The 16074-nt window shown below is 39.2% G+C and overlaps 2 protein-coding genes across 3 annotated transcripts in view; both read right to left on the reverse strand.

Moving 5' to 3' along the window:
- The window catches only part of ahcyl2b (adenosylhomocysteinase like 2b), a 54413-nt gene extending 49846 nt beyond the window's left edge, over window positions 1–4567 (reverse strand). For both annotated transcript variants that reach the window (XM_059325659.1, XM_059325658.1), the window contains exon 1: window positions 4136–4567. In XM_059325659.1, the coding sequence (XP_059181642.1) occupies window positions 4136–4471 (336 nt within the window). In that variant the 5' untranslated portion in view covers window positions 4472–4567. The remainder of the gene's footprint in view (window positions 1–4135) is intronic.
- A 711-nt stretch (window positions 4568–5278) lies between these two features.
- tmem209 (transmembrane protein 209) lies at window positions 5279–15574 on the reverse strand. The gene is made up of 15 exons (XM_059326369.1): window positions 15505–15574; window positions 14959–15120; window positions 14474–14532; window positions 14198–14329; window positions 13822–14051; window positions 13495–13699; window positions 12257–12432; window positions 12055–12126; window positions 11463–11559; window positions 10187–10312; window positions 9932–10029; window positions 8774–8888; window positions 7474–7571; window positions 6351–6424; window positions 5279–6141 (listed from the first exon to the last, which is right to left on the reverse strand). The coding sequence occupies exons 2-15, from the start codon at window positions 15096–15098 to the stop codon at window positions 6087–6089; spliced, it is 1677 nt and encodes a 558-aa protein (XP_059182352.1). The 5' UTR covers window positions 15099–15120; window positions 15505–15574; the 3' UTR covers window positions 5279–6086.
- Window positions 15575–16074: the final 500 nt, after the last annotated feature.

Below are 16074 nucleotides of genomic sequence, written 5' to 3' on the forward strand. Positions count from 1 at the left end.
CTATCCCACCACAATGAAATCGTTGCAGTGCAGCAACTTGGCCAGCTGGCTCAGACAAAAGAGGGTTAAAAGAAAATGTCCTTCGGGATTACATTGCAAAACCAAATGCAAACATTACAGGTTTCAGCAGATGCGGAATCAGAATGAAAGCAGAGCACTGGATTCAAATATGCATCTTTTTTGAATACATAAAGTCTTCTTCCACAGAGTTCTCTTCCCAAGGAGAGCAGCCACTGGTCACTGTAAGCCTGTTTACCAGTGAGCACTACCAGGAACACCAGCTTAGTGTATGACATAACATTACATCAGAGAGGGATGACCTTACTAATACAGCGTTCCCTGGAGTCATTCAAAAATATCGCAGTGCATGCTCTCTTAAAACCTGTTGGCAAGTTTGATCACTGCCAAATGTCAAAGGGCAGGGGGAATTGCTTAAGTCACAAGTATGGTGACTTACAAGGCGAGAAGTCTTGTGTTTGGCAAGTGTGTCCAGTGGGAAATGAGGGACTTAATAGTGCCATACAGGCAGGTGAACCTATTGGCCTAATATCAGACTAAAACAAGGTATTTTGCCAATAGGCACAAACCACGCCCATCTGGAGGCATCAGCCTGAACTTCCTAGAAACTGGACATATTCGTGCCAAGCCATGCAGGCTACGATGAAACTCATCACTGGACTCAAAAGGCTTACATCTGGGCCCACCTACAACAGAGAGCTGGCCTTTTAATCCCCTCATGTGGCGACATGATAAAGGCATGGATTAAAAGATGGCCGGTCATCCAGTCAGTCAACACTGCTGCCTGCCTGCATACTTGCATCAGCCTCATTTCCCCTTTACTGCACCGGGCATGCAGAATAGCAGATGCGCATAGCCAGGCTGTGGTCATATATCTATAATGCAGTGTGCTATAAGACCCACTATACACTGTGATCTATAAATAGGCTGGAGGCAACCTTCTGTCCCCCTGGCTATACACTTAGGTGGTTGATCAGACAAATGTAGTGACAGAGTATTTAAATTATTATAATGGACGCATACATCAGCCCCAGTGTATTGAAAGTGTCTATTATCCATTACTCAGGCTTACTGCATTATATGAATAAAAAACAACAACCTTTGACCCTGCAAATTCAGAGATTCCCCTGCTTAGGTTTAAATGATGCCTGCTGTACAGTTTCGCTTTACAATAACATGACCTATTTAAATTCAAATGGATTGCAGAGAGAATATCCTACACATTATTCTCATTATTTTTTTATAAAAAGTGATCATTGTTCTTATTAAATATAAAAAGTCACTATAGTGTGTCTTTAGGGAGCTTCTACCAACTATAACCACAAGTTTCATTCCAAGACAAAAATATTCACTATTTTTTAAATACATTTAGCCTTAAAAGCCATAAAAAGTATATATTTAAACAACTTCGATGCTACTTTAAGGAATATTTTACAAGTAACGGCACACTACCCAGAGAAAGAGTTGGATGATTGGAAAAATATATCATTGTCTTTATTTTTGACTAATATTGCAATTGTTATATGCTTCATACTATTGGAAGGAAAGATCATTTTTGCATTATTATTCTCATTTTCATTGGGAAAAATATTTAAATGATAAGTGTCATTTTGTTTTTCAAGGATCTATACCAAAGACTTTTGAAGTCAATAGGAGGACATCCTACAACACCACAGTACTTACCAGATTGTAAGTGACTTTGAAACATATTTTGCTTTTAACAAATTCTGCACTTCCTGCAGTTCTGATACTGCACTAGTACATAAAATGATTTCAATAAAATTGTAATTGTTCAGCCCTACCCAGAGAGTAGTTTGTTTATTTCATGAAAAAAAAATCACGATAAACTGGGAAGAGTAATTTGTTATGAAATAAAAACATATTATAGCATTTTAGAAATTAACTCTGTACCATGGTCCTGTATGCGAAACTGGTCTGCTCAATAATCCAGATGTGCCTGTCGCTCTCCGGTTCATCTGGTTTTGGGCTATCCCCCAAAAGTGGATCAGCGTGTTGACCCAGTGTTCCTGGCTGCTGCCTTACATCCATATGTGCACTTTCTGATACGGGCAGAGGTGCATAAGGCAATCTGCTCTGAGCTGCTGTCAATGTGGAGTCAATTCTCACACTGTACTAACCAGTTCTCCCCCTTTTGGGGTTTCCTTTGGGGTTGCCTAACGGGGTAGGATCATCATCAATGCGTAGTAGTGGGTGTCACACCCTGATACTCACTTTGGTTTTCCATCTCAAAAGGTTCATAGTGAAAACACGCTTAACATGTATTTTGCATTAATGTCTGCCCAAACTGGTCAACACACAGAGTAAGCCTTAAACATTTTCAGCACTGGGTTAGTTAAGACCATAGATCTAAAATTCATTCCTGAATCTGAACGGCACTGATGAAGTGCACTGAAGTGACAACAGGCCATAAATTATTGGAAACTGTTAATAACTGTGATCAAAGGAATAGAGCTGGAAGCTTCCTCAAAGGATTCCTTATCACATATTGTTCTTTCCCTGAACCTTGCCCTTCATACCCACTTCTGTCCTCAAAAAGATAAGATGCATCTCAGTCACAACCTTAGTCAAGCAGTGTTGTAGATCCTTGCTCACCAAGAAGAAGAAAAAAAGACATGCTAAGTTAGTGCGACCTCTGAGTTAAGCTACAAGGGCAGGAACTCCCTTCACTGAAGTATAGGTGCTCTAAAGGCTAAATCAGGCTTGAGAAAAACTAGGTGACAGGAGCACTGCAGGGTCAGGGATTACTGACTAATGTTATGTCTGAGTTAGATCACACACCTTGTGTGGCACTGCATCAATCAAAGTAAGATTACCATGGCATTTATTTTAAGAAGTGAACTGTGAATATCTTTAAGTTGGGGTCAAGGAAGGAGCAAAGATCATTTGAGCTACCTCTGCAAAAACCTTAAGCAGTCTGTCACTCAGGGGAACACATCAGTGCATTCTTTACTTTACTACAATTAAAATCAACTAGCTACTTTAAAATGCTTTTATTGAAAACAACCACGCAACATTTATTAACACCGTGGTCCCAACCACGTGCCTCATGAGTGTAAAGTACTTAATTGCCATTTTTTCCTGCTTGACCAAGCAAAAATGGTAATTATAAAGGCAGTGGCGGTTCTAGACCAATTTTACTGTGGGGGCCAAGGAGGGGCCAGTGTTCAATCAGAGGGGCACATTAAAAAACGCCAAAGATGATATCTTAGCATTCAAAACCTTTATTTTAGCTTATTTAAAAAATCTCATTTAAGTATATTTGGAAGATACAAATACATTGATTGAAACAATGAGACTTACCAACAATAACAATTATTTTTGTAGGACAATGACATTACCCATTTTTGTGCACAATTACTTTTTTTTTATTTTGAAAGTGCAGAACAGTGAGAATGATCTTTTATTATATATACACAAGCTTTTATTGCACAATAAACTGTTATACAATGTACACATTCTAGGTTTCTTTTGTGTACAATGAGATATTGTTTGACCAAAAATGGGTAAGAATTAATTTGACACAGGGGCCACAGCAGGGGCCAAGAGCTTTTTCACAGGGGCATTGGCCCCTGTAGGCCCCTGTGTAGAACCGCCACTGTATAAAGGCAATTTAGCAAAGACAGCAACTTCAGCTCTCATTCAAGTGACTGAACTGCTTATTTTAGCTAGCATCATATTATCTTTATTTTGTTGCCCTAAGTTTTTTGTTGTTGTTGTTGTTGTGCGTAATTGTTGGACACATATCCAAAAATCAAATGTTTTAGAAAGGTGGAATAGCAACACCCACTCTCAGCAAAACTTGTGAGAACAGTTGGATACTTTTATCCAGCTACTGTCCTCAAAGATTTAGCCATGTCAGCCTAAATTAAATGGATAGACCTATTTTAAAATACTGTTTATACATGATTACACCCTCTACAGTGTTATTAGCATCGAAGACCGTTATTAAAAGCGTTAAGTGACACCGCTGAATCAGCTTTGGGACCAGCTAGCTTGTTAGCATCGACACACAATGCAAGCTTTCAATGCGGCGAGGTGCTTAGTGGTGGTCCAATAACACCGAGGACATATGGAGAAAAATGTTGGTCTCACTCGCCTTTTTCATCCGCGGAGCCTCGGCCACGGTCCCGTCACGGTTGACAAAAGCCTCTCCGCCGTTCTGCTGCGGGTCCGTCCGCTTCAGAGCCGACGTCTGCGGCATCTTCGCGGGGTTCGGGGTGAGCAAACCCAGGCTGCCTTCCCCGGCTTTGGCGGAGGGCTCCGCTGTAGGGGACGCAGCGGCAGAGGAACCGGCCTCGTGTGGGTCGTTTCTGGCGAGGCTCTTGCCCTCCGAGGTCGGTGTCACCGGGGAACCGGCCGGTAAGTCTTTGCCGGTGGGAACGTCTTTGAGTTCGACCTCTGCCATTTTCGCTGCCACAACCTGGACTGACATCGCTGCAGTTTCACAAAGTCCTTTTTCCAACACAAATAGCGAGTCAAGCGGATGTGAGCAGAGGAGCGACTGTGTCGAAATGCATTCTGGTCCTTGCAGTTCCTCTAAGTATCTAAAAACAGTCCCCCATAGGCCACATTCAATATCAATGATAGCAACACATCTGATATTTCACAAATTGTAAATTCAACTTGGGGGAAACAATAAAACCAGTATCACATACTTTTCATTAAGCTGAGAAATGGTCACAATCGATAAACCTGACTACATTTCCCTGCAGGAAAATCTAAACTCCGAAATGCATTCCGGGAAATGACGTTTGTAGTAAAAGAGGACGACACTAAACTACAAAACAAACGCGATTTATCCCTGCTGCTTTTTACTCACAGGGCAATCAAAACAAAAAGAATCCACATGGTTTTCTTACAAAAACATATCATTTTCTTAACTATGTGCTAAATTTTTAGTTTCACATGTGAGTATTAATAACACCAGAATACTCTTCATCACTTGTAAGGTTACATTATGAAGCCAGTTTTTCCTTAACCAGCGTTGACAGCAAATCGTGTTAATAACACATGAAATTGTCAGTCAGCATTGTTCTCCAGCCTCAAGTCATTCATTGGACGTTGCTGCACAAGACACTGCATCACATTACAGTGCTCGTGCGGGAGATATGCAGTATGTCATATGAGAAACCATGAGTAAGGTCAAATCTTTAAAAAATGAACCACATTGCCACCAAGTGGATGCCTACAATAGTCAAAAAATATAATTACATGCAGGGGAATGACCATGCTTCAGCTGTTGCTTTTTAATATCTCAATTTTATTTTCAAGTCTCATGTGACAAATGTAAAATGGCATTATTGAAAACAGGCAAACATGTACAAGGTTTGAAATTTAACAAATGGCCGACATGAGACGTCAAGATACACAGCTTTTGAAAAAGACGTATTCAGAAAAACGACTTTGGTGAGTCAAAGACTTTTCATTTGTTCTCTATCGCATATCAAAATAATTAAAACTGTACATAGTTATTTGTTGCATCGCAGCCTAGGACTATGGGATGCTTCGTTACTACAGAAGACTTTAACACTCTCTGTAGGTGACTTCAAGCTTGTCAGGAGCATCCCTACTACGGCAGACAATCATTCAACTACAGGGGAGAAAAACAGCATACCAGTTGCAAAAGGTTATTGAAGCTGAAGAAACAAAAGTCAGGTCCACACATACTGTATTTACATTCTTGCTAAATGGGTCTGAGCCCTTTACAATTCACCAGGTAAATCTGAGGTATATTATTTACAAGGCTGCCATGCTGGTACATTCTCAAAATACAAATTCAGAAAACCAAATGTTAAAAATACAGCTCTGTGGTTCTTATCATAAGCATAACATAAATCTGTCCTTAAAATGACAAAACAGAACCAATTTGTCCACGAAACTTGAGAAAGTGTCCAAAAAATATGCTTTTGTTGTCTTTCAAAGTGAAGTGCTGCTTTTCTGAAGGGCCCCAGTCCATAACTTGGGGTGGTATTCCAACCAGTTAAGCCGAACAGCATTGTGGGAAAAATCCACTTGCGGCTTTTTGTTGCTTGGTAAATGATGACGCATCAGTTCTCGTATATCCATAAGATGTTCACACCAGAGAGGCCGAGATTTACCCTCCTGAGGAAAGTATGAAAAGCAATTCAATTATCCGCCAGAACACAAGCAAGGTCAGAGTGATCATTTTAAATCAAAATTCAATCTGCGCTTTGGTGTTTGACCTTTTTTCTGAAAATGAATCAATATTTCATTATTCTCTGAAATGGCATATACCATACAAGCTAGGCAGGCATTTATGGGATTTTAGTAGCAGAAGTAGAACTACTCACCCCAGCATCCCTGACTCCTTCGTCTTTATGACATAGAGGAACATGAGGATCGTGTGGAACAGGTTGTTCCTGCCCTATAATAGAAATCAGGATGGAGTCATGTTAATGCAGTCAAAGAGCTACAGTAGTAGATGAGACAACCTTTATAGGTCTACCTCTGTACGGCTAAAGTTTTCGGAGGTTGTTTTGCTTAATTGCAGTATTGAGTTTAAAGGAAATTGTGCCAATTTCATCCAATTGATTTTATAACCAGACATGGTACTAAATTCACTAACATTTTCTAAAATGGGATAAAAGAGGTTAATTTATCCAAATGAATACTTAAGCAAAAGACACAAATGTACAACTCAGGCTTCACAACATTAAATTGAACAAATAATATTTTAGTAAAGATCAGACAAACAAATTATTAGCCCATTGTTTTCTTCAATTTCTTGTTCATTTTAATGCCTGGTACAACTAAACGTACATTTGTTTGGACAAATATAATGATAACAAAAATATCTTACAAGAGTTTAATTTAAGAGCTGATATATAGACATTTTCCATGGTTTTCTGAACCAAAACCATTATCAATATAATTCATTATCATTATATATCATATCAATATCATTATATTTGTCCAAACAAATGTACCTTTAGTTGTACCAGGCATTAAATGAACAAGAAAGCAAGGAGAAAATAAGGGCGGTCTAATAATTTTTTCCATGACTGTAGCTTACACAACTCTGAAAAACAGATTTACTTCTCAAATGTTTTGTGTGTTCAGCTGTATATCCTGTCTTACTGTTGGAAATGTGTGCTACAATGCTCCCTCTGTTATTTTTATGCACTTTGTATTCATTATTCTGCAATTTATAAGCATTTGAAAACTTTAATCCCTGAGGGAGTCAGTAAAAAAGATTTGATCTTATTTTTGATTTACAGTGCCACATCAGACATCTTTAAATAGCACAACTTAGAGGGGACCAAATTTGGAAATCTGACTTTTCTTGGGATTTGATTTAAGCCGATAAGGGCAACATAAGAGCGCAGCCTGTTTTATAGGAGCTTGGAAAATAGAGAACTTATTTTTGAAAAAGGAGAAAAAAAGAGAGGGAACACTGGTTGTTTTTGCCGTCACCTTGGGTAAACTGTAGATATGTCCCTGGTAGATGAGTTGGTAATGAGGGGGAGTGGTACTGCTCTGGTGGATGCAGAAGAGGCTCTCCTTGGTAACATCTGTGAAACAAAAAGGGACACAAGAACTGAAACAGCATGAAGTGAAGTACAGATTAGTACCAAGTTCTAAGTATCTAGGTGTATACCTGGATAATAAGTTGGACTGGTCCCTAAACACAGACGCTCTCTACAAAAAGGGGCAGAGCCGCCTCTTTTTCTTAAGGAAGCTCAGATCTCCTGACATCTGTAGTAAGATGCTGCAGATGTTTTATCAGTCTGTGGTGGTAGTGTGTTGTATTATGCTGCAGTCTGCTGGGGAGGCAGCATCAGACACAGAGATGCAAAGCGGTTGGACAGACTGGTCTAAAGAGCTGGTTCTGTGGTTGGAGCCAGGTTGGACACACTGGAGGAGGTGATGGAGAGATGACCTGTCAATATGTTCCAAGCCATCCTGAAACACCCAGATCATCCGCTACACAAAACCTTTAAGGACCCAAAAAACAGCAGTGGACGGCTCCTCTCTCTGTGTTGCAGGACGGAGAGATTCAAAAGATCCTTCTCTCCTACAGCCATCAGACTGTCTCATCCTAACAGAGATTCTACCAGACTAACTGAATTTCCCCTTGGGGATAAATAAAGTAATTTTGATTTGATTTGATTGAGATAGAAAGTAGGTGCTTGGAGACATACAGTAGCCGTGGTTCCATTAAAGCCGAAGTGAATTTTGAAGCAAAATTTTGAAGTGTTGCATTAAAGAAAAGGCGAATTAGGAACGTTTCCATCAACTGGTTTAGAGCAAATAAACAAAGCTGCATAAACGTACTTTGGTGAGAAGATGGAAGTGTAATGTATTGCTGTAGGCTAATCTGTCAGTAAACAGTAGAAGAGGTGGAGATTGCATCAGAGAGAAAAAATAACAACAAAAGAGGTCGTCTTCATGAATTGGATTCAGTCGGGCTTTTAAATGTTTTTTTCTGGGTTTTCCAACGGAGCAGAAACAGCTGAATCAGTCAAAAACCAACTCAAACGAGTGTAAAAACCTTTATGTGCATTTTCTAAAGTTTGATCATATTTTGGTGTTTCCATCAAGCTTTTCTGATGCAAATCTTCAAAATGTGCATAGAAATTTGTTGATGGAAACACAACTAGTGGAATCACAAATCTTTCAATATGCTTCCTTTCCATTTGGCCAGTGTGTGTGTGTGTGTGTGTGTGTGTGTGTGTGTGTGTGTGTGTGTGTGTGTGTGTGTGTGTGTACTCACCAGGTTTGTCTGGGGTGTGGCTGAAGTGCTGTGAAGTGAAAGTCTTCCCATCTGGGTACTTTGGGTGTGGGGGAAGTCTGGAGTCCAAGTATGTACAGAACATATGCATGAGGATCTGGAGGGAAAAACAAAGTATGAGGGGAAGTATTTGGCCGGGGATCCCCCACTGATTGGGAAAGCCACCCAGACTGCTACGGTTGATGTTAGAATGGACGGTCTGGAGGGACACTCTGCTTTGATTGATTGTTAGGTCATCAGGTGTCTCACAGCAAAACTACCAATCACATAAGAATACAGTTTTTTACTGTGTACCAAAAAATGGACTATTATCAGTTTGATGTAGTTCAAATATCACAGTACATCATCTGGAGGAAACAGGCGCTCTTGTGAGAATCATGTTCTCTGATTTTTCAAGTGCATTCAACACCATCCAACCCAACATACTCAAAAACAAGCTGACAGAGATGGGAGTGGACCTGTCCTTTATCTCCTGGATCCCAGATTACCTGATAGGAATACCACAGTATGTCAGGTTGGGGAACTGTGTTTCTGGGACATTAATGAGCAGCACAGGGGCTCCACAAGGGACTGTTCTGGCTCCATTCCTGTTCAAACTGTACACAGAAGACTTCAAATACAACTCTGAGTCCTGCCAAGTGCTCGGACGACACTGCGATTGTGACGTGTATCAGGAATGTACAGGAATCTGAATATAGGGATCTGATAAAAGCCCCCTCGGGGATAAATAAAGTAATTTTGATTTGAAAAGTTGTGATTTGGTCCCTCTGACTGATTTATTACATACTGTCATTGTAGTACTGGTCCACAGTATAAGCAATACATTTAGTTTTTGACTCTTCCTCTACTCCTTTAATAAGAGACTTTAGGTCAGCGAGTTTGACATTTGTTTCTCATGAGTACTGTAAGACACAGCTACCACATGGGGGAAGTTAGCATCAGGGCTTTGATGTCCTTTCTGGCTCTGCCAGAAAGGACATCAATCATCATCAATCATCGTCAAACTTGTGATGTTCATATTTCACAATTTGCTGGGATTATACAGCCCAAATTAATAATCAATTACTCAAGAAAATATGCGGTTGTTCAACTATCTTGGTGTGTGTGTGTGTGTGTGTGTGTGTGTGTGTGTGTACTCACAGCACAGTCAGTGGGGAGGTCTGTGTCCCACTTCCTGTTCTTCAGATCACCACCACGATTCCAGCGAAAGGAGCTCATGCAGCCGCTGTGGGCCAGCTCTGACAGGACACAAAACAAAAAGCACACAACTAAGAATTAAAAAATGTGTTCCACAATAACACATACCACCATGAAAGAACATGCCCCCCCCTCACATACACATAGTATCACATTTGGTGTACATTAAATGTCAGGCAGTGTTTAGTTGAAACTTACCCTTTACACGCTCTACTAGATACTCCTGGTTGGGAGTGATGTCCAGATACTGAACAATAGAGTTCATGGTGGGGATGGACGAGGCTTTCATCACTGCTGCCTGTTTCAGGCTGCTGATGCTGGCCTCTGGTGGAAGAAAGAGCGGAAACTAGTGAGACTAGAAATATTAGAAGAATATATTGAAATCACAGTAACAATTTTAGTAACGGTCATATTTGAAATATATTCCATATTATTGGAAATGTTTGTAATACATTCTCCTAAACAAACCGATATCTTGGTGTGCATTGCACTTGTTTCATATAAACATATTTACTTTTAAGAAAAGAAATAAAATCCATTAAACAAAATATTTTTAAAAATCAGCTCAGCTTCTGTAGCATGAAGGCACTCGCTTCAGGAGCCCTTTAATTTAGATAGCCAAGTTATTGGTGGGCGTTTGGAAGAAACCTGCCACGTAGATTATCTATAGCGTTAACGACCAAATAATCGCTGCATGCATGCATGGGCAAAATAAAAGATATAAATAAAGTACTATGCAAAAGCCTGTTTTGATAAAGGATGCTTTTATTTTGAAAGGACGAAAAGAGACTTGATCCTGTCTATCATAAAACAATCTCAACTGAGATTAAACTGTAAAGATAATGTCAAGGAGTTCAATGTTTTATGTTTTAGCCCCTGAAGAGGCATAAGGTTAGTTTTCACAGTAATCTTCATATTTAAATGTGTTTTGTGTTTAAATAAGTTTTGAATCAAATCAAACTCAGTAATTCATGCTAGCAAGGTTTGATACAGTAAGCTAGTTTCTCCCAAATGAATACTCATGCAGTTCAGTGTGTTTTACAATTGATATTGCAACTTTCAGTTTGCAAACTGTAGCTTTATCCAACTTAATTCTCAGCTCCTTGGTTGATTGACGTACGGCCGCAGAACTGAATGCTCAGCATGTATCAGTTCAGTGATACTGATACAGAGTCAAAGACAAAATTTAAAAATACACATATCGATTAACAACTCTATGTGATCGATCAAAAATGAATTATTCCCATCCCTATTCCAAGTGCTAAAGCTCATTATTGTTTGTGCAATAAAACATGATAAACCCATAAGCTTTTACAATGTATGGTTCTTACTTTGGTTGACTAGTAAGCAGCTTATATAAATGTATTTTTATCATGTAAAATTTTCCATCCAATGGCTTTAATATACTTGCATGACCACCACTTTACACTGAACTCATAAGGACAAAACAGATTGTTCTCTGCAGACGGTTTACCTCCTATCTGGAGCTCAGGGCAGCCCATCCTCCTGAGCTGGCTGTTCACAGAGTCCACTTCCTTCACCAGGGGGACCAAGATGGTGTCACTGATCCACTGCAAAAGACACAAACAGATTTGTTCTCAAGAAAGTAAACAAAAAAAAACAAAATTGACAAAAACAGGAGGAGGTTTAGAGGTTTGGGAGAGTTTCTTGAGTATGTACAGCCATGGAAATAAATATTAGTCCACCCTTTTTCTTCAGTTTCTTGTTCATTTTAATGCCTGGTACAACTAAAGGTACATTTGTTTGGACAAATATAATGATAAAAACAAAAATAGCTGATAAGAGTTAAATTTAAGACCTGATATCTAGCCATTCTCCATGATTTTCTTGAAAATAGCCAAAACCATCATCAAGAAAAAATGTCTAGATATCAGCTCTTAAATTTAACTCTTATCAGCTATTTTTGTTTTTATCATTATATTTGTCCAAACATATGTACCTTTAGTTGAAGCAGGCCTTAAAATGAACAACAAATTGAAGAAAACAATGGTGGTCTAATCATTTTTTCTATGACTGTAGTTCTGTAATTATGTTTGAACACTCACATTTCTTAGCTTGGCTGTCCAGCTGTCTATACGGTCCACCACAGGGCGACTGGTTGTGATTCTGGCCCATACCTGCATAACAGAAAAGGCAACAGATATAATTTCATGCCAATCATATATTCTACTCAAAAACTGACGGACTCACATGTCTCATATTGAAAACCAATATCGCCTTTTCACAAAAATTTAATTTTTTACAGACCTCCTCTGCAGCCTGTTTGGAGCCCAGGTCCGTCTCATCCTTGTGGGCAGACGGGGCCTGAGAGCGGCAGGCCGGCTGGTACAGGAACTTCCTCAGACTCTGGGCGTAATCTCCCACTGATCGGTTGTAGTTCCAAAATGTTGGGCTGTGGTTCGGAGACACAGACTCTGGACTGCCTGTGGAATCACCAGTCCATTATAATACCATTATATGATCATAGGGATGCTGCTCGATGACAACATATTCATGATTATTTGGGTTGTTTTAACACTGAATTTTCTTTAACTTTAATACATTTCAATGGAAAACAAAAATTTTAAAAAAGGGTAAATAAAGCAAACGTTGAATAACATAATGTAAATACATTTAAATAAATAATAATAAATAAACATTTTGGTAAACTATGTTCAACATATTTCAGCCAGTAACTCAGCAAAAACTGGTGAAAGTGTGTAGGCCTGTCATGATAACACATTTTTTAAGAAAATATATTTTCCCCGAAACGATAGTATTGTTGTTTTGATGTTGTTTTAGTTTTATAACGAAATTAGAGCATAATTTAAGTACATAAGTACATCCTTTTCCACAACAATGAATTTTTTTAATCTCGACAATATTAAAATTGGAATTGAAATGTGAAAAGAAATATCAAAATATTGATGAATAGATGAATAAATAAACTACAACCAAAAAAAAAAAAATAGACTTTCAGGCTCTGTTAACAAAGCTTTGTTGTTTGCGAGATAAACATTATGCATTATATTTTTTTATTATTAAAATAACATATAAACAGCTGGAATGGCTGCTTGGGAAGCACAAAAAAGCACAAAAAGTCACACATGTAAAATGACAATATATTGAGTCCTGAAAAAAACTATTGTGTCTACTTTTATATATTGAATGATAAGTCGATATAGTAATTATCATGACAGGCCTAAAAATGTGTCGCTGCAGAGAAACAGGTGCTCTGGATTTCGAACACAAGACAAAACAAGAGCATCATTTTAAAATAATTGCTTTATCTCAATTATCTTGTTTTCATAATGTTTGGAAGCCAAAACATAACTGAAAATACAATTGATTATTGCACAGCTTTATTGTATTATATGGGGCTAAATGTTTTCTCACTTAGACTGAGACAATAATGACTCAATCCTCTAAAGTCCTGAATATAAAAACTCTTGGTTTATATCTGCCTGTCTCCGATTTTGGCTCTGGATGAATAAAGTTCACTGTACCGAGCTGACTGCGGTGACTCCTCTCCTCCTCTGTGCGAATGAACCTTTCTAGGCTTTTCAGATCCTCCATGTAGTCCTCCTTGCTCCCAGGGGAGTTAAACACTGAGGGTGACGTCCGGTATCGAGCTCTCAAGCCTGAGCTTTCTGCTGGTCCAATGCTGCTGGGGTAGGGAGAGGAGCCGGGGGAGGGACTGTAGTTCAACACCTGAGAGAGGAAGAACATGATGCTTTCAATGTGAAGAGAGAGATTAACTTGAGAGGAAGTTCATCCTTTTCACTCCAGACATCTCAAGACTAGGTGAGATAAGAGTGATGTGATGTGCATACCTTCCCAAAGGCCACGGAGGGGGAAAAAGGCCCCCCTGCACTGCTTGGGGTTGATGGGCTGCTGAGAGGAGGGCTGTACCCGGGTACACAGCTGGGGGAGAACTTGGGGCTGGTGGTGGCCGGACGAGAGGGGCTGAAACTCAGCACGCTTTGGCCCTGGAGCGGAGACGACTGGGCTGGAGCTGGGGTCTCCTTTTTTTCTGGCTTTTGGGGCGGAGAGGCCTGAATACCTGCAAGGAGACAGACATAAACTAGTTAATGAATCCTTCAAAATAAGTACCTATGAGTAGTTACATGCATCCCATAAAGAACAAAACAAAAGGAGTGAAAAATATACATTCTGCAGGCAAAAACCTAAAGAAAATCAGATCCTTACTTGTGTTTCTCAAACCCAGTAGTTGATGCTGCGCAGGGGATACAGCAATGGTGGAGGGAGACATTGTGTATTTGAAATATTTCCAAAAGTCAAAAAGAGCATTGAGGCTAAATAGAGAGGCTAGCACCAGTTCTGTAAATGAGGGCAGAAAGAAAAGGACACTGTTAGCATACAGGGTCTTCAAAAAAGCTAATATCACACAACTGAAAACACTTCATGACTTTTTAACTCCAACAGACACCGGCTTAAATTAATGAGGGAGGAGTGGGACCTCACCAATGTACCAGATAGGCCAGTAGGTGATGTTGTAGTATCTGCTCAGCAATTTCCCTGACCTAAAAAAAAGTAAGACACATACAGTTAGAATTGCAGGAAGAGGAGAAATGGGAGACAGTAGGACAGACTCAGACTCAGACAGTTGTAGTGTCATTCAAACCAAACCACAGCATGAAAGAACAAAATATAGTTTTGGTTACTAAGATTAAAATATATATATGTACAGTTACTACATTAAGTCAAGTTATTTTTTCCTCAAAAAACTATTTTAACAGGGAAAAAGAAACCTCAGGGAGAGACAGAGGAGGATCCCTCTCAGGACGGAAAGACATGCAATAGATGTCGTTGTACAGAACAGATCGACAGAGTAGAATAGCGTAGACAGAGGTTGAAGGAGGATAGAGAGGAGCGTTGAGAGAGGGAAAGATTACAAATGATTGCTAATGTTTGCCATAGAGCACTTTGCTGAACTTGGATCAACTTACATTTCAGTGTAAATCATGCCAGCTAGAGACACGTTCAGCACAGCCCAGGCCAGAACCACCTGCCGAGCCTGCTCCTCCCTCCTCATCCTCAGCGCCCTGTCTATCATACTGGGCATCCCGTCCTTCGCTGGGGTCAACATGACTATATCTCTTCTGTTTAGGCTGAGGCAAGAAGCAGAAAAACAATGTGAGATAAAACCTGCATGCACTGAGCTACGATATGAAGAAACTACAGAATCCACCAAAGTTACTGCTAACACATAGCATGTTCTACAGAACAAAGCACCTTTACTTTAGCTAGACATCAATTAACACTATGAGGCATGACAACTGTCTCTGCATGACTGACGGATAGAAGTAGGGCGCAGTTAGCCGACCGGCTAGCTAACGGTTAGCTAAAGTTAGCTAGCTTACATGTAAGCATTACAGAATTTTCAGGTAAAGTAAACAAGAGGACTTTCTAGAACCAACATTATAACAGTTTGTACAAAAAGTGATGTAACCAAAATACAAGTACAATGTGTAGGAAATATAAATAATTCATACCACGCTGAAGTGAATGACAATTGCGGCGCTGCATATTTTGTATTTTAACCGGAAGCTACACCAAGTACTTCCGGTGGCGTCAAACAAACGCAAGGCTGCAGAGCATAGACATAATAAAGACTATTTACTATTATTATTATTATTATTATACTATTACTATTATTATTAATAATAATAATAATAATAATAATTCGATAAGATATATTATTTCTATGCTGTAGAGCATACGACTGCATAGAGTAGTAGTGTGATCAGAATTATGCATTTTAAACCTATTTAGAGTATCTATTTATCTCCTTGTGTTGCTTTATTTTATGTTAACCCGACAGTAATACAATTGGCCATGTGTACATAGAAAATACTTTTTTCTATTTGAGTTCTGAGTTCTCGTAATTAATTCGATATTTTCGAGTTTATTCTCGTAATTAATTCAATATTTTCGAGTTTATTCTCGTTATTAAATATTTACGACTTTAATCTCGTAATTTTTTTTTCTCTAAATGTGGCACTAATACTCCGTCATAGTATCCATTCCTAATATTCATGCACACACACTTAACCATATATTCC

Source organism: Centropristis striata, chromosome 22, assembly GCF_030273125.1.
Source record: "Centropristis striata isolate RG_2023a ecotype Rhode Island chromosome 22, C.striata_1.0, whole genome shotgun sequence".
NCBI lineage: Eukaryota > Metazoa > Chordata > Actinopteri > Perciformes > Serranidae > Centropristis > Centropristis striata.